At 32.4% G+C, this 27,947-nt stretch overlaps 1 protein-coding gene and 1 long non-coding RNA gene across 2 annotated transcripts; one reads left to right on the forward strand and one right to left on the reverse strand.

The window, feature by feature from the left end:
- Positions 1–4,130: 4,130 nt before the first annotated feature.
- On the forward strand, positions 4,131–21,203 carry LOC140445494 (uncharacterized). Its single transcript, XM_072537544.1, has 5 exons — positions 4,131–4,451; positions 7,723–7,988; positions 10,740–11,551; positions 17,213–17,396; positions 19,850–21,203. Exons 1-5 carry the CDS (start codon positions 4,217–4,219, stop codon positions 20,882–20,884), a joined length of 2,532 nt encoding a protein of 843 aa, XP_072393645.1. The 5' UTR covers positions 4,131–4,216; the 3' UTR covers positions 20,885–21,203.
- LOC140445495 (uncharacterized) lies at positions 17,484–23,434 on the reverse strand. The gene is made up of 3 exons (XR_011951403.1): positions 23,231–23,434; positions 18,186–18,343; positions 17,484–17,672 (listed from the first exon to the last, which is right to left on the reverse strand). It is a non-coding gene; the product is annotated as an uncharacterized lncRNA (long non-coding RNA).
- Between the last annotated feature and the right edge of the window lie 4,513 nt (positions 23,435–27,947).

Genomic DNA, 27,947 nt, shown 5'->3' on the forward strand with positions numbered 1-27,947 from the left:
AGGAGCGGTGTTAGAGCTTAGTTAACGCAAAGTCAAGTTCCTCCCGTTTAAATAGATTTAGAAGAAAGTGACTAAAAGTTAAAGTCATCTTTCTCTGAGGTAGACAAGATGTCCGAATTGTTAAGAAAATTTTGTTCAATCAGATCAGTAATATTATTCCGCGTTTAATACCTGTTGCGCCATCTAACCTGTTGCGAATTTTTGAAAATGTCTGAAAAACATTTTGTTGGAGTTGATGTATGAGTGCAAGATTTTTAAAGGTATGTAGAAGTATGTAATTAAGTTTATTTAGCTGCATAATTGGTACCCATTTGTTAAATTTTTAACGTTTAAGACTATGAAAAGTTCTTGCTCTAATTTAAGTGATTAATGATTATGAGTCGATCAGTATAAATATGTATTTTGGGGTTATAATAGCCAATCGCCTGGAGGTAATGCTGGCCGGCCACTATTGTACCTAAATTGTATTTATATAATACATCTTTATAAATTCTTATATTTCAGAAGCCTCGAGTTTACAAGACAAAAAGTGACAAAGCACGATGGAATGCTGAGCAACTTAGTGCAGCAATAAATGCAGTATATAATGGCAGAAGCCTCCGTGAAGTTACAAGAAGTTTTACAATTCCCAGATCTATAATTCAACTACGACTAAAACGAAATTATACAACAGCTGCTTCTTTAGGTCGTAATTCTAAATCTTTATCATCCATTTTCCAAAGAAATTTTTCCGTAAAATAAATCCAACTATTCGATTAAGAAAACCGGAGGAACCGAATCCGAGTATTAACCGCATATCTGCTTTTAACAAAACTGAAGTAAACCTATTTTTCTCTAATTTAAAATCCATATTGGATAAATATAATTTTTAACATCCAAAATATATAATGCAGAAGAGACAGGCATAAAAACCATCCAAAACCCCGGAAAAATACTTGCTGAAAAGAGACAAAACAGAGTCGGCTTTATTACAAGCGTAGAAAGAGGTCAAACAACAACCATGTGCTGCATAAGTGCCTCATGAACACTTTTGTTTATTTATGCCCGCCAAAGGATGAAACCAGAGTTAAAGAAAAATGGGCCACCTGGTGCAGTCTACTGCTGCTCGGATAATGGGTGGATAAATGAGCAAATATTTCTCAAATGGCTACAGCATTTTTACAGTGTTGTAAAACCTTCAAAGGAGGATCCAGTTTTGTTAATCGTCGACAATCACAGTAGCCACTGTACATTAGAAACATATAATTTCTGAAATAACGAGGAATTATTATGTTAACCATACCCCCGCACACATCGCATCGACTCCAACCGCTGGATGTAGCTTTTTACTTATCGTTAAAATCAGCGTATGACATTGAATATGGCAATAATCTTCGAAGACATCCTCATGAGCGTATCACGACATTTGAAATAGCTGAAATATTTAAAAATTCATACGGTCGCGTAGCCACACCAGTCAAAGCCATTAAAGGTTTTGAGAATACAGGAATATTTCAATATAATCCTGAAATTTTACCGATGAAAACTTTGCTCCAGGTGAATCATTCATACAAGAAAAAGATAAAAAGACACTAGACCAAGAGAAAAAAAGTGAATTAGATAAGGAGAAGAATAATAAGGAAGTTAAGGGGAATAAAGAAAGTTCGACACATGACAAAAAGTTTAAAGTATCTTTTGTTGACATAATTCCACTACCAGGATGTTCAAAAGATGACTCAGTTGGAAATAAAAGATCCAACCACAAAAGCAAGAGGAAGCAACATTCCGAAATAATGACATCAACACCAATGAAGTTACTTCTAGAAGAAAAACAGCGGAAGAAGGAAGAGCAAATGAGAAATAAAGCCAGCAAAGAAACCAAACGAAAAATAGGCATCGAAAAGTCCAGCCCTCCGAGAATAGTTCCAAAAATAAATTGTATAAGAACATAGAAGATCACAGAAGATATATCATCTGAAGATGAGGATGATTACGATGACCGTGATAGGGACGTTAACGAAGATATTTGCACAATTTGTGGCGAATTCCGTAAAAACAGAGAACTCTGGATCCAATGCAGCATTTGCGGCCAATGGGCACACAAAGACCAGTTTCGAAGGCAAAATATACATTTGCGATTTGTGCATTTAATTATTTTTTAAATGGGGGTAATAGTGGCAGTGGCCACTTTTAACCCTCGACAGCGGGTAAATATGGCCACCAGCAGAAGTCTGAAAAACCGTTTTAAAACCGTCTGAAAAAATTTTTCGTAAATAGAGTTTGGAAGTACTAAGGTTTGAAGTTTTATTTACGTTAACAGTATAATTTTTAAAGTTATGTAGCAGTATAAATAAACCAAAATGCTTAGGCGGCCACTATTCCCCCTTTTCTTTCATCAGAGTTATTATATTTTAAAGTGATTCCACAAACAAGAATATCGTCATTAAAATTTTGTGTAGTACAAATTTCTTCAAAACAATGAATAGATTTTATAAGTATAGCCACTCCCGCGTAACCGTCATATTGGTCGCGACGATCAATCTTATAACCCTTAAAATTATATTGTTTATCGGGTTTATCTGTTAGGCATTAAATTATAATTGATTTAGTTTTTGCTTTATTTTCGTTTAATCTGATGAAATAATTTTATTCAGCTCCTTCGGTTAGTATATTTTTTTAAATCTTTTATTTCATTTTCTTCCAATGTAGGAAAAAAAGCCTGAACTTCCAATTCGAAAAATTTTATTTTATCGAAAAGTATTAATGATTTTAGTCATGTTAAGAAAAAAAGTTTCCCAAAATATTTCCTCACCAGCGGCAGCAAGCAATTTAATTTAACCCAGCCTGTGAGACTTGTACACCCCTTAAAAATGACACTCGGGTGTTACAATTCATTGGGGCAAGGAGGATTACCTCTTGCACTTAGGAGTCACTCCACCGCGCCCCAATTATCCAGACCATTCCTTTCCCCCCTATAGCACTTTGATGCGCGAACGTAAGGCGCTTTTTTCCTGCTATCTCTGGACTATTCATCGAATCTGAAATTGCTTACTCGGGCCCCAAGTCTCTGCTCCGGGCTCGCCCAGTTCGGCGACTTGGCGCTCGAGGAGGTGAGCCTCTCATGCCCGGTTTTAGGGTTTGAACGACATCGACACGTTACAATAAATGACTTTACTTTAAATATATGACTCTGGGTCACTACCTTTTAGACTTATATCACAGAATACTTCACCCAACAAGAAGCGAAAGATTTGTCGGCAGCTTTGATGTTCGTAGGACAGAGATTTCGGAGGGAGAATGACAGTTGCACTACTTAGTACACTAAGAAAAGTAACGTGGAAGTCGTTCAAAACAGTATAAAGTTATAGTTACACCCAGAAACAAAGTAATTATTAAAACCAATGTTTTTTAAGTAGATCTGTTTTGTATGAATTGTATTTTTTTCTATAAAATTTAATATAATCAAAAATATGGATTTGTTTTTTTAGAGATTAAAATCAGTCGATTTCTATTACTTTTTATCGATTTTTAAGGTATTAAAATATCTATATGTATATACAAAATACGTATAAGAGTATTCTTCTTTTTTTACTATTATATTATACTTTTTTTAAGGTATTCAAATATCTATATGTATATACAAAAATATGTTAAACTGTATTATTCTTTTTTACTATTAAACAACACACACGAAACAACACTTTTCAATACGTAAACAAACTTCAGTTTTTATAGGTTGACAGATAAACTATTTAGAACGTGTCTAATTCTCACAGAAATTTGGATTGCGAAAAAACCCTTCGTTTCGCTTCATGTATTCTGTGCTTATATCTTAATATTACTCAAAATAGAATTTTTGACGTTCTTTAAAAAAATACAATAATAATTCTTCATATCACAAATGACAAAATTTGCAAAAATATTGGTATTTCATTAACATGAAGAAGTGATTTTGTTAAAGTAATCCTTCGTTTGTAGCAGTATATCTTATTATTCTATATATTATTTTATTTTCTATGTTCCATTCATTCTGTGTGTTAAATTCATCACGTCTGGAATTTTATTCCTTAAATCTTAGTTTTTAATCGTTAAGTCACACATTTGTGTATATCTTAAATTTTCGTCTACGAACTAGGCTTTGATTAGTCAAAGTTGTCAGTGAAAATGTCATAATTGGACTTCCTGAAAAATTTGGCCATTTCCAAATTCAAAGTACCCGTTTTGATCTAAATTTAATATGCAGTATGGTCTAAAAATGTACGGGGATTGCAAAACTCATTACATTTGTGGAGACTGTAAAAATCCAATGGTTAAAAGTATTAGCAAAGTGCAAAAATGGATGAATTCTTGTGGAGAAGAGGAATGTGTTCATCGCTCATATCGATGCTCAAGTCAAAACTCGACTGTAAATAAGAAACGCAATAAAAGCAAAAGTAAAATATCACTTGTGTCTGACAAGAACAAAAAATCAGGTATTTATTTTGTTTTTTAATACATACACCCTTTTGTGAAATTCAAAATTATCAAAACTAATTTTTTACATAAAGGATACAAACTCAGAAAAATACAAATTAAAAGTAAAAGTTTTGGATTTGTCAAACTAAAATTTTAAGCAACTTTTAGTTAGAATGGTATAAAATGTTCATACGCATACGTATGATCATTATGATCATCTGTGTCCATACTATCTGTATAGAATTTTACTTGATTGATAACCCAGACAAAATAAAAAAGTGATGTATTCGATCGTTACATGATGGAAATTCATTTTATCTAAAAATAAAACAATGAAAAGTTTTGTTTTCAACACTTTCACAAAATTTATTTTAAATTATTCTCATTACAACTGTTTCGGCCAGAGTGCCTTTCTGGAGTGATCTATTTTTTTGGTAGGTATGTGTTTACACTTTATAGTGTTTATCTAAATAAGTTGAGGAGAGGAGAACTGTTTGTCTCAAGTTTGTCATTCAGAATTATGCCTGTATTTCCATGGATTCTAATAAAGATAGCTTAAGGCCTTTATTTTACATGTGAAGAATTTGAAATTCGTCAATAAAACAATAATTATGGTCTATAAGGTGAAGTGCGTACGTAGAGTCTGTTTTTCTATCATTGAAAGCCTTTTTATGTTCTGATATACATTTGATAAAATTTCTACCAGTTTGACTGATGTAAGTTTTTGGGCAGTCGCCACATTTTAGTTAGTATACACCGTTGTTTAATTGCTTTTTCTTTTGGCTCTTATATATTAAAAGTTCCCATCACACATAAAAAGTCACCCAAGCTATCAATGATAATTCTATCGCCATTGCCACATTTCTAGATCTACAAAAGGCCTTCGATTAAGTCTGGCATGACGGACTTATTCGAAGTCTGATTGACATCAGGCTACCACTATAATTTATACATATTGTACATTCTTATCTAAAAACACAACTGTAAAAGTGAGAATAAGTGATCAATTATCAATCATATTCACTCCACGAGCTGGAGTCCCCCAAGGCTCAGTCCTAGCGCCTTTATTGTTAATAATATACAACAGCAAAATTTCTAATCTTAACATCCCAGTTACTCAGTTGTTTCTCTACGATGACACTGCACTCCTTACAACAGCAAGGGGATATTATACTGAGGGAACTTTCAGAAGAGCACAAACTCTATTAAATCGCGTCGAGGTATGGTACAATAAGTGGAGAGTTACACTTAACGCTGCAAAAACACAAACCATTGTATTTCGCAGCCCAAAAACATCTCTAAGAGTCATCGCTTGTGATGAAGACCGATTCTCCCTGAATCTGATGGGACAAAGGTTCGATATCCGCCCGGCAGCTTCCTATTTGAGTGTTCTTTTCTCTAGGACACCAAAACTAAGAACCTGATCTAAAGGCAACTTTAGATAGGGTCAGAAATCGAGCCCACCTTCTCAAACCACTTACAGGAAGAATCGGACAAACATATACAAAAACTCTCATACATACTTATAAAACCTTCATTCGACCCATTATAGAGTATAATTCTAACTTATGTTGCCTTCTGGAAGACTATTAGAAACATAAACTACCCAGAGCGGAACGCAGAATTCTGCGTAGTGTAAACAACAAATCCTGGAGATTCTCATCCCGTGAAATCCATAACATCTTAAACGTTATCACAATTATCGAGAGAATAAACACACTCAACGGGAATTTTACACTCAGAATCATCAACGGCCCCCATTCAAACACCCAGGAAACCCTAAAAAGTTTCTGCTCTCACTTAGGTAACGTACGAACCCGGAAGCCAACACACAAAAAATTTCACACTCCGTCCATTATAATAAGGCTTTCATTGACGAACTTCCGGGCAAGTACGCTGATATCCTTGAAGCTACTCCGCTAGCTTACTGAACCTGCCTGTAGCCAAATCCTTTTCTTTACCCCGGACAGGGGGAGATTGGTTTTTTGTGGTTTCCCAATCTCACTACTCAATGATACCTGTCCGCCTCCCGAGAAAATGGCCGCAATTATTTTCTCACCTGCCTTGGCAATGATTAAGATTATCTGTCAAACTCCGACGAGACCTGGCCGTTAACGCAAACGATCAGTAACATGAATTATAGTGCAATACACTGGTTCTGAAGTTGATCGTGGACGTATAAATGGCTTCCAGGAACAATGGTTACTAGAGAACACAGTTTTCGTTTTTCCAGGTCAGTTCATACACATTCACACACAAAAACACTCTCACACATAAATCTCAGACTGACATGACGGTAAAAGTGGTCCCCTTTTTGTTACCGAAGCAACCTCGCCGTTGATGTCTTCAGCCGATCACCGAATTTTTGTGCATGTCACAAATTCTAGAGTCAGCTGAGGACGCTTAAACGGCTGATGGAACTAAAGTAAGTCCGAAATGGTAGAGTCCATCACTGTCATGCCATCTCACATACTCACACTGGCTATTTGTAACAAAACTGCAACGCAAACGTTCAATAATAGATTTTAGTGCAATACACTAGTTTTAAAGTTGGATGTAGACGTAATGGCTTGCAGAAACAATAGTAACCAGAGACTCGGTCTTTGTCACACTTAGCTCAAAAAACACAAACAGAACACACGCCACGACACTTGCCTCAGTGCCTTTTTCTCAATGCTGGTTTGCCTTGTACTGTGCTAAACAACATATATTCAAAGCAAACCTGAAGAGGATGACAGGTTGCTAAACGGGGATGGATCATCACTACTACCCTGCTATAATTCTAAAACCGCACTAGCGGTATAAAGAGAGTATTATATATTTTACTGCAACACAAAATTATATAACCAATAAATTTATTATTGGTTATTTTAGAGTCTTATATTTTTCCGTCCAGTTTTTCCAGTTTTAGGTTTAAAATCTTCCCTTATAAATGTCTACACTCTTGTTATACACACCCGTTCTAATCTAACTATGAAATAGCTTAAATACTATATAAATAAAGTAATTGTGTAATAAGATATCTCAATATAAGACAATAAAAACATTTCACAAAGTATTGCAGTTTATTGGCATACGAAACATTAAAAATAATCAGAATGTACAGTGAGACAGCTAAATTACCAGGTATGTTTAGATCAAATTTATTGAGGCCCTAAAAATTTTATAATTGATATAGTTCACTGAAAGTGTTTATGGATAAAATCTGCGCCACGTAATATGACGACCAGAAGAATAACAACAATTCTTCATTTACAATAATCTTTTTATTATCCCTATTCTTTTTAGTCTCCTTTCTTGATAGATGTCCAGGAAAAATATTAAGATCTGCATCCATGATTCAACCATATACAGCAAACAAAGATTTTCAAGTTCACTCGAGACAAATACCAAACTTTCCGGTACAAACAACAACTCATATAATTGCCAAACCACCACCATCCACTAATCCTGTTAGAACATGTTCATGTGTTTCGAACATGATTGCAAACAAAGAAAATTTTTTAGCATCCCATAATAATTTACAGTGTGCATGTCCTAATCCGATACAACAGGTAATTGACAACCTTTTATTATATTAGCTATATTTAGTAACTTTTAAAAATAATATTGCAAAAGCGTTAAGATATGTCAGTATAGCATGCTAATATGTGTAATAAAACTATTTCATCAGTTCAGTTTTCTTTCTTCTTCTTTAAGTTGCATCTTCTATCGAAGGTTGGAAATCATCATGGCTAAGCAGACCCTGTTGACTGAGGCTCTAAATAGTTACTCACTACTGCATTTAAACCATTCCCTCAAGTTCTTAAGCCACGATATTCTTCGTCTTCCCACATTTCGCTTTCCTCGGTTTTAGCCTTGCATAATAAGCTGCAATAATGATTGTCTTTGCCCTCTCATAACATGGCTTAAGTACTCAAGTTTTCTTCTTTTGATAGTCAATATTATTTCTTTCATTTCATAATCTTCTAGTTGATGTTATCCATGTTCCATGATCATGCATTTAGTTTTTTTCCAAATTCATCCTTAGTTCGTATTCATGACAGCATTCATAAGTAGTTGCATCACGTTCTGTAAATCGTTGTCATTATCCGTTATTATTACTGTATCACCTGCAAAACGCAAGTTATTCAAAACCTCTCCATTGATAGATATACCTTCTATTGAATCTGAGAGCGCTTCGTTAAATTCTGCTTCACTGTAGACATTGAAGAGTAGTGGTGATGGTGACAGCACGCAACCCTGGCGGACTCCGTTTGCAACATATTGCTTCGTCTACTCCAAAGTACATAGCTCTCTAGTAAAGGAAGTCCTGTAGTAACAGTTTAATGTAAAATGATGTAAAATATTTGTCAGCAAATTCAAAACGAATCTTTTTGAATTTTTTTTTATAATAGAACATTTTTTTGTTGATATAAAAAATAATTAGAAAAAGTATTAAACAAATTTGTGGGACTTATTTTCCAGTTTCTATAAGGCAGCAAGGACTTTACGTTCTTATAATCCCTTTTGAAAGCATAATGTTAAAATACAACAGCAATTTTAATGTTTGTCACGTACCACTTTCCGCGTTTTTTTGATGGATTTGGACAAGGCTGTGAATCTCAAAGATTTCTATCAAATGTTATTTTGAAGAGGAAGGAAAGTAGTTTTTGTTTTGCGAAGCAATGCCTATACCTATACCCCGAAATGAATTATGTGGCAAAAATATCGCATTTTTTCTTCGTTTTTTGAGTATATTTTTGTCAAAAAAAAAATTATCTTTTACTTCAGGAGTTAACACTTTGATAGGAAATTTAATTTTAAATAAATTTTTTGTAGATCCACAGTATTGTACGAAATAATGAAATCAATATGACATTTTTGAATATTCACAGTTGGCAACACTATCTACACATTTACAACTGACCAAGCATTGAAAACATAACCTTACTTTTCTCTGCCTTTTCTTTGAGGGTGCTTTAGAACATTTCCCACTAAGTTTTTGTTGTTTTGTACTATCTTGTGTTGTTTTCGGTAATTAGTGAGTTTGCTTCGTTTAATTTCATCATAAATATTACACCTAGGAAGCGTGAAAAGATTGTCACGTTACGTGAAAACACTTCTATGTCACAAAGAAAAACCTCAAGAACGTGTGGAGTAAGTCAGAGAGTAGTGAGCAAAATTTTGAAGCGTAAACTAGAAACGCAATCAATGATGAAGTGAGAAAGTTAGGAAAATGCGGAAGAAAGAAAAAACAACACCAGCAGATAAAAGATTTTTACTTCTAAAGAGCAAATTGGACCGAAGAAAAACAAGCAAAGCGCTCCAACACGATCTAGCAGCATTAGGTGTAGTGATTCATAACTCAACTGTTCGAAAAATACTTTTAGAGAATGGTAGAAGGGATAGCGCCCACAGAAAAAACAGCTTCTAACTAAGCGCATGAAGAAATAAAGGTTATTGTGGTCCAAAAAATACTCTAATTGGACTGTAGATGACTAGAGAAACGTCTTGTTTACAGATGAAACTCACTTTATACTTTAGAGACACCGGTCAAAATTTTTCAGGAAGTCTGACAATGAAAACCTTACACCATCTCATATTAATCAAACCGTAAAACATCCAGTCAAAAAATGTTTTGTAGATGTTTTTCATACATGAAGGTTGGATCTTTGGTACCAATCGAAGGCATGATGAATAACCAAAAATACAGTGTTGGAACAGCCTTTGGGCAGAGAACTCCAAAAATGTCAGACCTAAGAAGGGGCGATTCTTCAACAGGACTCTGCTCCCTGTGACAAGTCAAAGCAAATGCTGGATTTTTCAAAAATAAGAAGATTAATGTTTTAGATTAGCCTGGTAATTCGTCAGACCTCAACCCCATTGAAAATTTATGGGCTATTTGCAAAGCTATACTACGCAAAATCGACTGAACTACAAAAATAAAAATGATAGGCGATCATTCAGGTTTGGTTTCAAAATGAAAGGATATCTGGGAACTGTCACAAGCTCGTAGAATCTATGCCAAAACGGGCAAAGCAGTAATTGCAGCCAATGAGGACATATTTCTTACTAAATGATGTAAGTTGCAATTTCTTTAAGCCCTCTTTTTTGGACATAATTAATTGCCCACTTTTGCTCCTCTTACTTTTTTACAAATTAACATTGTAAAACTCTTTTATATTTGACGAACTAAAGTTCTTGTTATACAATGTGTAATCTATCTAAACATCATCAAAAATTTCATTTTATAAATTTATTTTTGTATATTTAATGTATATCTTCTCTCTATTTGTAAGAATAAATTAAAATAATCTTTTTAGGTAAATCATCGTGTTAGCAACACAAGACTCCTAATATCTGGATTAAAAACTGAATTAAATAAAGTAAAATCCCAGTTGAACGATATCTCCGTAGCTAATAAAAGTGGACCAAGCAGCCTAATAAATACGATAGAAGCAGAGAAGGAAATTTCACAATTAAAATTACAAAATGTACAATTAAAGAAAGAATTAGATATTAAGCAAAAAGAATTAGCCTTATCCATTAAAGAGGTTGAAAGAGCCAAAGAGGTACTAAGTGAATACGAACAGAAAGTAAGAGCACTGCATGAACAAGCACTAAGGTCTTCAAAATTAATAAAACAAAACAAGGACGAATTCTGTAAGTGTTTACAGGAGAAAGAAGCAGAGATAAAAAAGTTAAGAGAAAGTAATGAAAGTTTACTTCGAAGCATTAGAGAAAGTGAAGTTACGTATAAAGAAATGAGTAACGAATACGAAACTTTAAAAAGCAGTTTTAATGAAGAAACTACAAAGTTGTCAGCACTTACAGAGGATAGTAAGAATTTTTGTGAATGTATAAAAATTCTAGAGAAGCAACTAGAAAATGCCCGAAAAGAAACCGAAGTGTACAAAGAAGAGGTAAAGAGTCTAGAACAGCATATCTTGAATTTTGAGTGCCAACTTTGTCAAAAGCTTAAAACGAAGGCGAGAAAGCATAAGTTAAAAATAAACAATAAAATTAAAGAACACGATGAAAAAGAACAAGCCATGATGTTTACGATAACTCAACTGTCAAATGAGTTGGAAGTTACAAAACAAATTAAAACTTCGCATGAAAAATTACAAAATAAGTAAGTAAATATTTATTTTTAATCTATTTCGTATTAAATACACATTAGTTACCATATATTTCTGTTTTAAATAAATTTAAAAGCGGGTGGATCTTCGTCATTTGGACTGATGATGTTACAATGTATCTTAATGCTTTGGTTCATTTACCCAAGAATTGATTAATATTGTACATATTACGATATCTAAGAAAGTTAATGCAAAAGAATTTTTGAAACACCGAATAATATTATTGCTGAGCCATTTACCAAAATTAGTTTTAAAAATTATCCACAACAGACTTAATTACAAATTATCAACCAGTATTAGCGACATATGGATAACATCTATAGTAGAAGCCACAGGAATGTAGTGAAGGTAAGATAGGCAATATATTTCTTACGGGAGAACGGCCGACCACGTTGCCGGTTTACCCCGAGTGGCACATCAGGACCGGATTTAAGAATCATAGCACGGAAATATAGGCGCACACAACAATTGACTACGATTGTATAAAAGAGTATCATTATTGTTTCAACTAAAGCATGATTCAATCATCGATGTATAAATAAGAGAGTTACATTGTCGAACTAAACAATAACATGAAGAAAAATACTATAAAAAAAGTAAAATATATCAAAAACTCATTGACGATAGCTTATCCATATTTATCAATTTTCAATAGCTTCCATTGTACACACATTCTTTGGGAAATAAGGTATCATTATAAAGTCATTAGGAGAAGCGAATCAGATTTAATCCCCATTGTCCACACAAAGCAAACATGCCTCTTTGTCGATTTGGGTACTGGCCATTAGACCAAAAACTTGTTTGCAAAAACGATGAAAGCTTCCTTTTATTTCATTTTCGCAAGCGGATGAAAGTTCCCACATAATGAAGCTGTTGCCAGTATCTGAACTTCAAACACGATATGACTCGGTGTGCAAGTAAAACGTGTGATAAATGTATTGAACTATCATGTGAACTTAAAAAAATGGTGATTGCTTGACTATTACTGTGAAAAAAGTTTCGAAAATGTGCGGTATAAGAATTCGTAAATTTTATGACATCCGCGAAGAGGCCCAAGAAGGCGAACTGGAACCAGTACAAAAAATGAAGGAAAACAGATTCCAGTCCAATTCACGTCAGAATACTTACGATGCGGGAGTGAAATCTCGAATAAGGAAATTTGTCCATGATTTTTTTTTTGGAAAACATACCACCAACCGTCGACAGCATATTGAACAGAGTAAAGGATGATGAGAACCTATCAGCATTTTTAAAACGGCATTTCTTAGGCTACTAAATGACATGAGTTTTGAATATATACCTCAGACAAATAAAAACATTCAGGAAGAAGGATAATGTAAACCTTGTTTATACGGATGAGTCTTGGACTAACGTCGGTGCTTCATTCAAAAAGGAATGGAGGGACACAAAGATCAAGAATCCACGAGATGCCTTCATAAAAGGGCTCTCTACTAGACTGAAAGCTTCAACCCAAAGAGGTCCTCAATTTGTTCTTCTTCATGCTGGAAGCGAAACTGGTTTTGTGGCATGATCCGAATTAACTTTCTTGGCCAAGAATGGAACCGCTGAATACCACGATGAAATGGACACGGATCTATATGAAGGATGGTTTGAGAAGACATTAATTCCAAACTTACCGAAAGACAAAGAAAACGTTGTCGTTTTGGATAACGCTTCATACCACTCATACAAATTTGATTTCCCGAAAAAATTGTGGAACAAAAGGTGAATCAAAGATTGGCTAATCGAAAAGAACATTTTATTTGAGAAAGATTACCTAAAAAGTAAATGACTGGATACTGCGGCCGCATTTAGAGACGAGTACGACAAGTACAAAATTAAAACAATTGCGGAAAATATGCTGTTAAGATTTTGAGACTTCCGCCTTATAATTGCGAGCTGAACCCGATTGAGATGGTGTGGAGTCAAGTGAAAAGGTACGTGGCTTTAAACAACGTAGATTTTAAAGAAAAAATGGTAAAACGGTTGATAAAAGAAGCTTACTACCGCGTATCTAAAGAGCAGTGGCATAATTATGTGAACCACGTCAAGAAAGTAGAAGAAAAAATGTTTGCGGTAGATAATTTCCAGGAAGATATTGAACCGGTGATAATTAATATTGGACATGATTTAGAGGATGAGGACAATTTAGATATGGATTGCGATTAGTATTAATTCACGAGAAATATCTCAGATTTAGTGCTCATTTGTTTTTTAGTACAGTACATTTCACTTTTTGTGTACATGTTATGTATATATATATATATATATATATATATATATATATATATATATATATAAATACATATATATATATATATACATATATATATATATATATATATATATATATATATATATATATATATATATATATATTTATCGTGTCGTATAGGGTAAACTACTTGCATTTTTTTGTATACAGTGATGAGTGTCTTACCACCCGGCAAAATAGCGGAAAGGATAGAAGACAGATTAAGTTGTGAGATAGTATGAGATTAAGCTAGTTCTTGACGTGGCTATTTCACTTCAGTCATAATTATACGGATGACCTCGAAAATATTTTATTTTAATAATTTCTGATGTTAGAATAAATTAAGATATATTATAGTAAAAAACATTAATTATTAGCGATTTTAAATTATAAATCTTTAAGTTTATTTAATAATAAAAATAACTTAACTGAAATATTTGATTAAACTAAAGGTAGGTATATTCGATCCGAAACCAATTATTGTATGTGAAATTGGCGTAATAGTTAGAGACGTGGTCTAGTGCCAAGAAGATTGAGGTTCAATTCACACCAAGGATATAATTTTTGTTTTACTCAATCAAAAAATAATAGAAAATATGATACATATTAGGTAAAAAGTTTTCGAAAAACTCATTATTTACAATTTATTCTTATTCCAATGTTAAAAAATAGAAATATAAAATAATTCAAATTCAATTTCAGTTTTACAGTCTTCAGTTGTGATTGCAAAATAATCCGGTTAATACTGTTTAATGCCAAATCCATCACTAAATTCTCAGTGTTAATATCAATTCCTCTGTACAGGTAATGATTTTCAAAACAATTAACAACATTGTAATGGATGCGAGCGAACAGCTGCCTGCTTTACAGCTAACCAAATCATCAAGCAATCAAAAATAATAACATACCGAGAAGTGTTTTTGCACGGTAAACAGAAACTTTTTATTGAAAAAACAATTCGTGAAAATGGTTTTAACGGTCGAGCAAAAAGTGCAAATTGTTGTCTGGCATGTGAACGGATTATCAGACAACATGATTAGACAACAATTTGTAAATATGTTTCCAAATAGGCCGGCTCCAACACGATCAACAATTCAGTCTATTATACGTAATTTTTTTACTTATGGATCCGTGTTCACTCCAAGAGGAGTTCGTAGACGAAGGGAGGTAAATCCAGATTTGGAACTAAGGGACACTTTGATTTGTGCAAGTATTGAGCAAAATCCTACCCAATCAACATTTCGTCTCGGAGAACAATATGGAATTTCAAGATTTAGAGTAGGTAAAATTTTGAAAAAACATGGATACCGTCCCTATAAACTTCATAAATCCAACGAACAATTCCCTGGGGATCAATATAGACGTTTAGAATTTTGTCAAACTGCAATGAAAATGTCACATCAAGATGAACATTTTTTAGAGAACGTTTTGTTCACCGATGAATGTACGTTTTCATTGCAGGGCCGTCACAATTCAATGAATGCTCGATATTGGTCTCGAGGAAATCCTCGTCAAATTTATGTCGCTCGTACCCAGCGTCCTCGAAAAGTAAATGTTTGGGGAGGCATAATAGGGAATCATGTCATTGTTCCATTTTTTATAGACGGTATGTTGACTGGGCGGAAATACTTGGAACTTCTGCAAAATCAAATTGTCCCAGCCCTTCGTAATTTACTAATACCTTTCGATTCCATAATATGGTTTCAACATGATGGTTGTCCCGCACATAATTCTCGCATCGTCAGTGAATATCTCAGTGCGACTTTTCCTAATCGATTGATTAGTGGCCACGGAGATATTTTTTGGCCTGCAAGATCACCTGATCTTGCAAATTGTGATTTTTTTATGTGGGGATACATCAAGTCCAAGCTATATGGAATTGAAGACGATAGGCCTAATTCTCTCCAAGAATTAAGAGAAAAGATATCTGATTCAATGAGATGTATTAGTCCAGAAACATTAACTAATGTTAGACGAAACTTTTATAATAGATTGGGTTATTGTTCTGCTGCTAATGGAGGCTTATTCGAACATTTATTGTAAATACATTTCATTAGAATATTTTTTTTTATTTTTATAGAATTTCTACCTATTTAAATATTTTTGGAAGTACATTTATTTAGAACGTTCTTTTATGTTTGAAGAATTATTACTTTATTTTCGAAAGTACGACATTGTTTTTTCAATAAGATTTTCATGTTTTACTATAAACACTTCTAATAAAAACTAAAATAAATGTCTAGTGATTTAAAGCAAAACGATATAATATCTGCATAATTTCAAATTTTAAAAAAAGTAAAACCTTCACGTGGGATTTGAACCGTGAGCGCCTGCATGAGAATATCGTGACTTGAACTCTGATCCATCAAACTTTTATATTTCTTTAGTGACAGTTTGGGTTATTGTTCTGCTGCTAATGAAGGCTTATTTGAACATATTGTAAATACGTTTATTTACAATATATTTTTTTATTTTTGTAGAATTTTTACTTATTTAAACATTCTTTAAACGTTGTTTTAATTTTAAAGAATTTTTACTTTATTTTCGAAAGTACGACGACACTTTTTTTTCAATAAGATATTTATGTTTAACTTTAAACACTTCTAATACTAGTAACGACTGACATAAATGTTTAGCGATTCAAAGCAAAACGATCTCTGCATAATTTCAAATTATTAAAAAAAAAAAAAGAAACCCACATGTGGGTTTTGTTTTGAACTCTAATCGTCTGCGACGTCTGTGTCGAATTCTTACCACTAATCCACGAAGGATTGTGATTATTCCGTGACAAGAGTGTATGAAACTCCTCACATCATAGTAGAAATTATTCTTGGTTAATAATTTAAAATTTTAGATTAAATAATTACTATTAATTAAATTATTTTATTCACATTTTTGCTTTATTGTGGTCAATCAGTTTTTACTTTATGTGAAATTAAAAGATGGAAATACGTCACACATACGTTACACATAATAATTATGACCGAGGTGATTTAGCTCGAAGCTAACGTCTAAAGGTGTGAGACTATCGATAATGGTAATGTAAATTATAGGTTTCTACCGATTATTTCCCACCTCTACGAGTTTCATCTCTTTTTATTTCACAAGGTAACTGTGTTTTCTATCTCTTACGTTAAAAAGCCGGGTGGTAAGACACTGATCACTGTATATGCATATAAGTATTTACGAGGTATTAGATATTTTATGTATACTATTATGTAATATACTATTATTATGTAATTTTTATTAAAATCTTAAATTACCAAACATCTATGAATATTTTTAATACAATCAATATTTATAATAACATTTTTGCATACTAATTACCATTAAATGGATACCTCACTAATTGAAATGTTAACATCAATGAGATACATTAATCTAGTTCCTTCTCTTGTAGATATAATGATTTAGAACAACAAATGAAAAAGCAAGAAGAGGATCTTTCTAAATATAAGGTTTTAAAAGAAAAATATCAGGAAGAGTTTGACAGATTTCGTCAAAATGAAGAAAATTATGAAAAAGATAGACAACAACTTAGAAATTTAGTAGAGGAATTAACTGCTGTTATAAAGCAAAATAAGGTGAATTTTTCATTGTTCTTAATGAATGTCTCCATATATTATATTGTCTTAGCCTGTTTTAAGATCATTTTCCATTCTTACCTTTTTTTCCATTGGTTTCGTAGGTTTTTCCAATCAGTCCTTAAATCCTTTTCTGGGCCTTCTTCTCCTCCTTTTATCTGGTATTTGACTATATGTGTGTTTTGTAGGTTTCGTCTCGTCTCGTCCATTCCTCCTTCATGCTCGAACTTTCCTATTTCGAGTTTTCGAATTTTGATGATGCAGATGTGAGGTTCACTGTAAAAATAATATCCCGTTGTCCTATATACTTGTATATACATGTATAAGTATTTTACATTAAGTTTTTCGTCATTGTGTATGTTTTTGGCACCTAGATGAGAATGGGTTTAATAACCGTTTTGTTTATCAGTAGGCTCGTTCTTTTTCTGAGCAAGAAAGATTTGTCAATCTGAAAGAAACTCCATGTGATGAATATAATCCTCTGTTCATTGCTGCATTTACTGTATTAATTGTTTTTGTCCTGTTACTGTTTTTTGTAATTTCCATATATAGGATTTTCCTTATATTAACATGTAGCCTTATTCTCTCTGCTTCTGATTCTAACCTTTTGAACGCTTAAATTACTTATACTATACTTCTAGTAATAACAATGCCTCTTTTTTAGCATCGATTCCCCTCGATTATTTTCGACAGCGATATTGAATAGGAGGAATGATAGGTTACTACCTTGTCGTAATCCTCTCTTTGGCCCGAAGTGCATTGAAATTTCGTTCTCCAATCTGATCTTACCCTTGCGTCAAACCCACTATATTAACTGTATTGGAATATTGAATTCTATTGTTGCTTCGTTATACAGAGGATTTTTTTCAATTCTATAAGAGGCGTATTTAAAATCCACAAAGAGATACTGGGTTTAAATTATATATTCACATGTCGTACCGGTGCACCTGAAATTTTAAAATCTGAAATTATTAATAATCGAGTCGTCAGAGATTTGACCTATAAAAATCATACGAATAAGCTGAATTTTGCTAAGAATGTCAATTTTTGGACCCCAAAAAGATGCAGGGAAGTTTACCACTTTTACCCTAAGGCTTCCTCCTAAAACCCTCCTCGTAGGCGAGGAAAAATCGATTTACCAAGAATGTGTACGCAGCAGAAAAATGATTCAAATAAAGAATGTAGCCGAGATGAATTTTGGACAACAACGTTTAATGACACTTTTTGAGTAGAATGAATCGCTCTTCAGAATCAACGATTGAACGAACGGTGATTTTTAATGTCAGGTACGCACGCGAAATCAATTTTAAATAAAGTTTGTATCTCATCAGTGTCGTAAAAAATGATAAAAATCGCTAAACGTTTATTTATTTAACCTCTTTATAGAATCTGACTTCAGTTGCGGCAAAATCTAAAAACTTTATACGAAAGCTGCTCTCTTCACCTTTAAACGCATTTTAATTTTTGTCGATAGGACTTTGATCAACAGATATGGAATTTTTACCGTCGAGTTAATATAAATTTTATTTAAAATCGATTTCGCGCGCGTACCTGACATTGAAATTCACCGGTCTCTTCAAGCGTTGTTTCTAAGAGAACGAACGGTTCATTCCACACAAAAAGTGCTAATAAACATTTTTGTTTAAAATTATCTCAGCTACATTTTTTATTCGAAAGATTTTTTCTACGGCGTACAAATTCTTGATAAAACGATTTTTTCCGTTTTTCGTCCCCTACGGTGAGGGGTTTCAGAAGGATGTCGGAGGGGCAAAGTGGTAAACTTTTTTGCATCTTTTTTGGGATCCCAAAATTAACATTCTTAGAAAAATTTTGCGTGTTCGTCTAATTTTTAGAGGTTCAGTGGCATTTTCGTCTCTAACGACGGAGTGTAATGCTAAAAATCATATAAAAACAACAAAGCAACTGATGACCCAGTCTGATCTCGTTTGAGTGAAAGCAAATTTAGGCTTTCTAAGGTTTGCCTTAAAAGAAATATTTAATTTGTAGTTGATTTTTATTTATAACATTTACTCTAGTATTTGCTTTTTGTGTGTTTCACAATATGCAGGGAGACGACCATAAAGAATCTAGGTCAATATTTTGTATTCCTCAGTTATGAGAGTAATTTCCCATTAGTTATTGCAAATTTCTTGATCTTTTTTTTGTAAATAGGTACGTACAATTGAAGCCATACTTTGAAGCTTGTCAATTAATTGTTGTACTATATCAATTATTTCTTCTGTAAGGTTATATAATGTTAAGGAGTCGACCTGGGACTTGGGCTGGATTGAAGCGTAGCATTGACCCTGTTATCTTCTTTGTATACCGTAGGCCCAAGAGATAGCAGATAATTTGAATTTTACATATAAACTTTTTCAGAAAGTAACTTTGCTTTTTGTGTTTTGTACGTGAAATACAAATGACCACATTTATCATTTGGTTTTTGTTTTTAGGTAACTCTTCAACAGCTAACTGCAATAAACAAGCACCAAGAACAACTACTTCTATCTCAGACATCCATTATAAGTGAAAAAGACGGCAAAATTAAATTGGCCAACAGCGAAATTGAAATGCTTAGAAAACAGAGCTTGGAACTTCAAGAAGAAATTAGTGTTCTAAAGAAATCATTACTAGAACCCTGCAAACATGAATCGCATTTGCAGCTGATCGAAGAATTGCAAAATATACGCATGAAGTTAAATGAAGAAATTGAAAAGAGATTAATAAAAGAAAAGATAATCGACGATCAAGCCGATACAATAGCTCAATTACAGCAGCAAATAAAAGAAAAGATTATGGAATTAAATCATTCTAAACAAGAAATTAGGACTGCAGAACAAGAAATTGTTGGTATTAATGAAGACTTGATAAATACTCAACTGGAGTTAAAGGAACAATATGTTAAAAAGGAACAACTAAACCGAAGACTAAAAGAATTAAAAAATCAAAACTCTACTCTAAATGTCGAAATATCCCAACTGGAATTTCTAGTTGAACAAACGGTGGGGACAGAAAAGCAAGCAATGATTGAAAGTTTGCAACAACAAATAAAAGATATACAAAAAGAATGCGAAACAGAAAAACTTAAAGTTTGTAGTGAAAAAGAAAAAGCTGTAGAAGCAGCTCAATTTGCTACTCAAAAACTATTAGATACAGTTAACGATTTTCAGAGACAAGTAAGTGCTCAAAAGAAAGTCCAATATTTGCTTACTAAGATGCTTCATGACAAAGAAGAAGATCTGAGGACTGTTCACAGTAGATTACATTCCATAAACTCATTGACACTTAATTTAGATAAAGATTGTCCGATTGATGAACTTTTTAAAAATGACAATTTAATTTTTTCTGAGCCTAATACGGCTTGTTCTTATATTTCTTCATGCTCGTATTGTTCTAAAGAACCTGGAAAGTGTAGAAAACCTCAAACGATTCGAAGGCCACAATTTTATGATATCCAATGTACAGACGAAGAGCCAATCAAAGACTAAAGTGTGTATTTCAGTTATCGAACAAAAAAACACAATAAATTATATCTAAAAAGTATTAAAAATATAAATTATGTACTACCTAATTAGGCGTATTGAAACGAAAGTTTTGTGACTGTAATAATATTGGTATAAAAAAGACAGTTTTTATTGTAAACAGTTTTTGTTATTTACATTTTATAGGTATACTACCGCATGAATATGGACATTACAAATTTTATCATCGTTTTAGTTTTTTACTCAATTGACGTTATCAAAATATATTTGTCAAAAAATAAATATTTGATGTAGCTTTTTTTATTTAAACCAATAAAATCCCACAAGCTGCAATATGTGTTGTTAGTAAATGATATATGGGGCTATGAGTGCAATAACGGACTAACCCCAATATTAATAAGTGTTAGAATATGGGTTTAAAAAAAAGTGAAAATAAGGAGATCCACTATAACCTTATTTAAGAATATTTTTTGGTTTGAATGAATGAAAGTATGTTAGATATTACTTATTTGATAAATTTAATCAAAAATTTTGGATATACCTATATTCGATTTTTTAACGTGAGTTGGTCTACTTTGCATTTAAAATATTTTTGGTTCGTGGATGGGCTATCCCATAAAATAATACACTTGATATTGCATCAAAGAATTTATTACCACATAATGTGTATAAAAACATCAGAAGTTAGAACATCTATTCCTCTTCGTCGTCAAATGGGCCAATTACTTCACCTCCGGCTGCTTAAGCTTAAGATCTCAGGTTTTTATAAAATTCATGGTGTATAGGGGGTATCAATTCCATTCATTGAGGAAGGTCTTTTTTTTAAGCTTTATTAATGGTATTACCATTTGGATATAGAAATCTCAATTTCATTGTACTCTTGAAAACAGATTACCTTTAATTAAGCTCCACTGTTTCAAAATAAACATCTTCATCGTTTGAATACTTATATTGAAGAGTATTGGGAAAGTCTTTTCTAAACCTTAGCCATTGAATTTTAAGCCACTCTACCTTGGTTTTTGACTCAGAAACCTTTCTGTTGGTTATATTACTTTCAAGCAATTTCGTAGAAAAACAAATTGATTTGTCCATGTTTCTTACTGTGAACATTTTCTTGGAAGATGGAATTTCTTTTCTTTTTCTATTATACCAAAATCTTGGTCAGATGGCAAGTAAGAATGACCACTTACCAGAAACTTATGGTCTATTTCTTCCACGGTAAAATCTGAAGATGCAGTTATATAATTGAATAATAATGACATTTTAATATTCCGATTCTGACCGCCACATTGATCAGAATACATAATAAGTCGTTTTGATTTTACGAAATTTTTTATGTAAAATAAAATACAGGATCCTACATCTTGAGGACCCCTAAAGGCGACGGTTTCATCACACACAAATATAAATGAGTTGTTAGTTTTCATTTCATGAATATTAAAGCAGTGGGTCCATAATTGCCGCTTGTAGTAACAAATTTCTGCTGCAAGCACAGGTGTAGGTAAATGGTTCATGATATCGAAACATCACCGACGCGTTTCCTTTTTTTGCCATTTTGGTGTCTCTTTTTAAAGAATTTTTAGGACTCTTCGCCTTCTTTTGACGAAGTTATTTTTCAGTTTCGAGTTGTTTACTTGATTCACCATTGGCTGCCTTTATTTTGACTTTAAATAAATTACACTTCTTACAAGAGTCAGCAATTGGTTGATGAAAGTGTAAATTATATTTCTTGTTGAAGGTTTCTCGAAAAATAAAATCGGATAGGGGATAAAACAGAATAAATATATTTCACAATAATTAAATGTCACTATGACAATTTAGAAAATGATCCAAAAATATCAATCAAGAATGATGGAAAAACATCTAACTGTCAGCAGCACAGTAAACTAACCGCACGTGGTCCACTTTGCTTCTCTAAGATCCTATCAAATATGTAACGATTATTTTGCCTGCCACATAGGGTATTATTATGGGGGGCTGAAAGTTGGAGAAAGAAACTACTGGGGTGGAGATAGAGCAAGCAAAACAAATCGAAACTTTGGCGAACGGCCACTAAGGGTTTATTTGGAGAACTGGGTCGTGGATAAGTGAATGACAAGGGAGTTGGATAGGGGTAACTACAAAAATGAAACAAAGTGGTATTAACATAAGTCTCCTGGACAAACTAAACACAAGAAGGTTCCCAAGAAACAGTACTTCCTTCATAAAAACATAAAAAAGGATTTAGAGACTTTTTTTTAATAAATAGACAAAATGGTTTAGGGAAAAAAATTACACATTTATTGTTGTCTCACCACAAACAGTCACAAATATAGATAACAATAAAATACAAAATATCAAAAACAGACTTACCTACTATGTCCTATCCGTTTACAAATTCTAGAAGTTGGAGATATTACAAAACTTACAATAGTTACTGGGCGATAATTTGTAGCAGAAATAAAATATTACAAATAAAAATTAATTTTAAGTGAAACTATGCATGAAGGTAAACCTTTAAAAAACAAAAACAAAATCTCAAATATGATTAGGTATTTACCAAATGTCAAAAATAGTGCTAACTGTAATATGTCAATACTAAATCTTAAAACTAAAAACAAATAATATGACAGTAAGCTAGGCCACACCTTAGACAAGGAAAGAGAGAGGACGGGTAACGCTCGTTCAACCAACGTTCAAAAAGTGAAGCCACTTTGTGAAAAAAGTTCAATTCAAAAGTGAATTGAACACCAATTTTTTTTGACTTTACAAAATGGTGAATTGTGCATATATTCTTTGTAAAAATCGCAGCGAGCAGAAAACACCAGGAATATCGTTTCATAGGTAAATATTTATAATAGTGCAATTAGGTATTAATTGATTTTACTTCTTATTTCAATTTTAAACCTCAAAACCAATTTAAATTAGTATTTTAAGGAAAGGTAAGATCTAAATTAGTAAATAAGAATGCTAAATATGCATAGTTATCTCAGTAATTGTATTATAATTAATAATTTCCGACATTTCACTCACACACCATGATGGTTTGCCAGTGGCGGTGTGCGTTGAGGGTTAAAATTCCATAAAAAAGAAATTAAATTTCTGTGCATTCTTTTTTAGGCATTACCATTGTTTATATAGTAATATTACTATATAAACAATTATTTTATTACATAACATAATGACGGTATTAGATTTTTGTTTTGATACAGGGCAGCGACAACCGCTTATACGTATTTCGACCTCTTTAGGTCTCGTCAGAACGGTATAGCTACTGCTCTGAACCAAAACAAAAATCTCTACCGTCCTAGACAATAGTTATCAAAATATCTATATACGGACGTAACTACGCCATCCAATTATTTTATTATTACTATATTAGTATTACCATGAGGTATTTTCACTAACTCGTGGCATTACAATGTGTAGGTATAAAAGCGGTCATCTTTTATATCTTTTAGCTGTTTATATCTAAATAAAGTAAATTAAGTTAAAGTTAAAAGAGTAAATTAGTAGTTTAAACTGATGTTATGTTTTTACAGATTTCCTCTTAATAACACCGAGAGGACAAATGAATGGGTTCAACAAATGAATGCTGTTAATTGGATGCCCACAAAAACCAGTAGACTCTGTTCGAAACATTTTGAAAAATAATGGTTCCACACAAGTGGTGACAAAGCCTATTTATTAGGTAGTGCGGTTCCTACAATATTTGAAGGGATTAAAAAACGAAGAAAGGTAACTTTTTATAGCAATTAACACACTAAAGTTTTTTTTACCATTTTTGGTATATAGAAGTATTATAAGATTAAATATAGAAGTATTAGATAACAACCCTCTAAACATAAAATGTCTTTTATATTTTCAAACTATTCACAGTAAAGTTCAGAATCTCTTTTATACTTCCATTACACGCTATTGCTAGAAGCGTTTGTTTTCATAACCTGAAGAGCACAGGTCATTAGCACATATTTTTTTTTCAATTCAATACATCTTTTTTAAAGTTTTAATTTTGAGAGCTTATTGGGTCGTGGTTAGGATATTATGAACTATAGATATCCCCTTCACCTCTTTCAATCTTGGTTATTATGACTGATACAGCTCCAGAAACTATTTTCCGAATTTAATAACTTATTTCATTGTTTTAGCGCTCTTTAGAAAGTAGGCAATCTGAAATTTCAACCTCGTTGGTGGAGATCCCATTAACTTTAGCCCAGGCAGGCGATGAAACTCCACGCAAGAAAAAATTAAGAAGAAGACTATTTGCGGTACAAATGAAGAGTAAAAAGAAAATCAGACAATTAAATCAAAGAGTAGACGGTTAAAAAAACGAGACGGCTAAAATACTGTGATCAAGAATTAGCTGGGGATTCACAAAATGAATTCAGAACATTTTATAAAACTGTATGAAAGCTCTTTACATACGAATAAAATTGTCGATATTATGAAAATAAAATTATGTTTGAATGCATTTAGCTGCAATTATATAAAAATCTTAAATACCATGTATTAACATCAACAACTAATCATATATACTTTCTAATAGAATCTATAATTTTAAAATATTTGAATATTAGAATTCATTTTATTACAAAAAAAAGATCAGAAATTATAGATTCCTCTTCAATTTTATTCCAAAGTCAGTAGTAAATTAGGGCTTACCCATTAACGCCAAATTTTTTTTTAATTTAAAATTTTACTTATACACATAATTATCAGTAATCTTGTCCTTAATAAGGAAATGTTCATGAAATTACTTTATATCCACGTCAGATGTCGTTATCAAAATACAAAATATTACTAAATTAAACCAAAATGTTGTTGCTTGGTAAAAAAAATGTTTATAATAATTTAATCTGACTCATTTATATCGGCAATTCAGACATATATTATACATTTTAAAGTAGAAGATTTTAAAACAATATTGCCAATATTGCCAATATTTGTGAAGTGTAAAACCTAGTGTGTTACGAATAAGGAAGAAAGCATGTGAAAGTAAACTTTTGGTCAACAGTTTATTTTTATCCAAAGTTCCTCTGGGTCCTCATTATCAATATGATTATTTTTTGTAGCAGTCTCGTTATTATTTGTCTGTACGCCAGTATCTATTATTTTATAAAATGTGAGATGCGGCTGATCTCTCCAATATTCACCAAAATGTTTTCTAAGGACAGTGTCTATGGAGGATTTATATGCTTTCAATGAACGTATAATCTATTGTAACTTGGCTTTCAATAAAGAAATCTTTTTTCCTTTTTGGTATTATATGATCTTTGTCCTTAGAAAATATAAATCTTTTTACCAAGTCTTAGCACCTTTGAGAGTTTTCCAATTATGTCTTCATATTCTTTTCTGTTTATTACAACGCTCTACTTTTTTATCTCCGTTTCTATCATATCGAAAATCCTATCTGGTGGCAAAAAGAAATGACCAACAACAGGAAACGTAACTTCCTTGATGTGAGGTGCTTCATAAACCAACCAGTCGACATCATCGTATCCTAGACATCATCGTGTTATTTTTATTCTGTCAACCACATCCATCTGCAAATATGTGAACTTTTTCAATTTGATTTTTAAAGTTGGATTTATATGGATAACGTTGACAGTGCATTCTGTAAAGCTTTATAAAATTCAGATCACATGGTAAATACAATCTAGATGCTCGTCCTCTATTATAATGACTCTCTGCACCGTTCAAACATCCCATAAATCTTTGTATAGGTAATTTAATTGGATCAAATGTACCTTTTGTTGTATCTCTCCCTCTTCTCTCTTTTGATATTTCACTCTGGATAACAAACCTTCTTACAACACGCTTTATTCTTTTAAAACTTAAAGTTAGAGTTATTCCAAGAAATGCTCTCTTTAATATGCTTAAAAGTCCACCCTCTACTGCAGAAACAATATATTTAATTGAAATTCCACGTAGATTTGTACTTGATCTCTTGGGCTTTTGACCTTCACAAAATTTCAGCAAAAAATATCTTGTTTTATTTTGTCAGTTGTAGTTGAATACATATTATTATCTTTAAATCTTTACAATATAATTTCTATATATGATTACAGGTGAAAAACCCGAGTAAATCCTTGGGTTTTTGCCTAAAAATATTGACAATGACAAGTTCCGAACCTATCTAGTTAATTGTAGACACCTTTTACATCTTATGTTTCATTACATTTCGTTTCCATTTTTCTGTTTGTACAACTCGTTTTCTTCCTTTTCCTTTTTCACAAGGTCTAATATGCACATAGAGATCCATAATGTCAATTATTTGCAATAAACTTGGTGTTTTTAGCACTCAAACAACAAACAGTGCACCCGGTCGCACGTGTGCCTTCATCATAGTGTATGATGGCGTAATTGACATGTGCACATGTGACGTGTCATGTAAACAATGTAAGCGATTGGCCAATTGCATATACACAGTTATGCAACTGACATAGGCTCACAAATACAGAGTTTTACATCTGACTCAAGATTTCTAATGACTATTTCTTAGCAAATACCTGACGTTGCAGCTGAATTTCTACATCAGCAGATAGCTATAACATGTGACAAATAACTGTCAGCTGAAACTCAACTTTTACAATTTTTGCAAATACAGCGTTTTGCATCTAGTATACTTATATATAGGATGAAAATCACTTGCAATAAAATTATTTTTGTCCTTGTTTTAAAAAATTAAATGTACAGAGTGATTCACGCAAGCCTAGCTTTTCCATAAGCTTTATTTTTAACGGAACACTCTGTATATTTTTATATTTTTAAAGCTGATTAACAACCTGATCTCAAAAAAGTATATTATGTACAGTCCACTATGAATAAACCAAGTGAAATTTTGAAATTATGTATAATTTTTGTTTTTGTCAAGACAAAAAAATACCGTAAAATGAGTTTACTTTGTGATACAAATCCTTACTTTGTGACAGTGTAGCATTTTAAATCACCTTGTATGTATTAAGACAACGAACAATATTTTCAATGTATTTCTATTTCCTATCGTACAAGTTAAAAGCGAAAATTATTTAAATCTTTTTTGCGTCGCTGAGAATTAGAATAAACACATTTTAAAGTTTGTTTATATATC

Source organism: Diabrotica undecimpunctata, chromosome 7, assembly GCF_040954645.1.
Source record: "Diabrotica undecimpunctata isolate CICGRU chromosome 7, icDiaUnde3, whole genome shotgun sequence".
Lineage (NCBI taxonomy): Eukaryota > Metazoa > Arthropoda > Insecta > Coleoptera > Chrysomelidae > Diabrotica > Diabrotica undecimpunctata.

Excerpts from the sequence above, each read along its gene's own strand:
- LOC140445494 (XM_072537544.1), top strand. The coding sequence starts at position 4,217 with ATGCAGTATGGTCTAAAAATGTACGGGGATTGCAAAACTCATTACATT. Across the intron at positions 11,552-17,212 it reads CATGAAAAATTACAAAATAA|ATATAATGATTTAGAACAAC; the intron begins GTAAGTAAATAT and ends CTTCTCTTGTAG. Across the intron at positions 17,397-19,849 it reads CTGTTATAAAGCAAAATAAG|GTAACTCTTCAACAGCTAAC; the intron begins GTGAATTTTTCA and ends TTTTGTTTTTAG.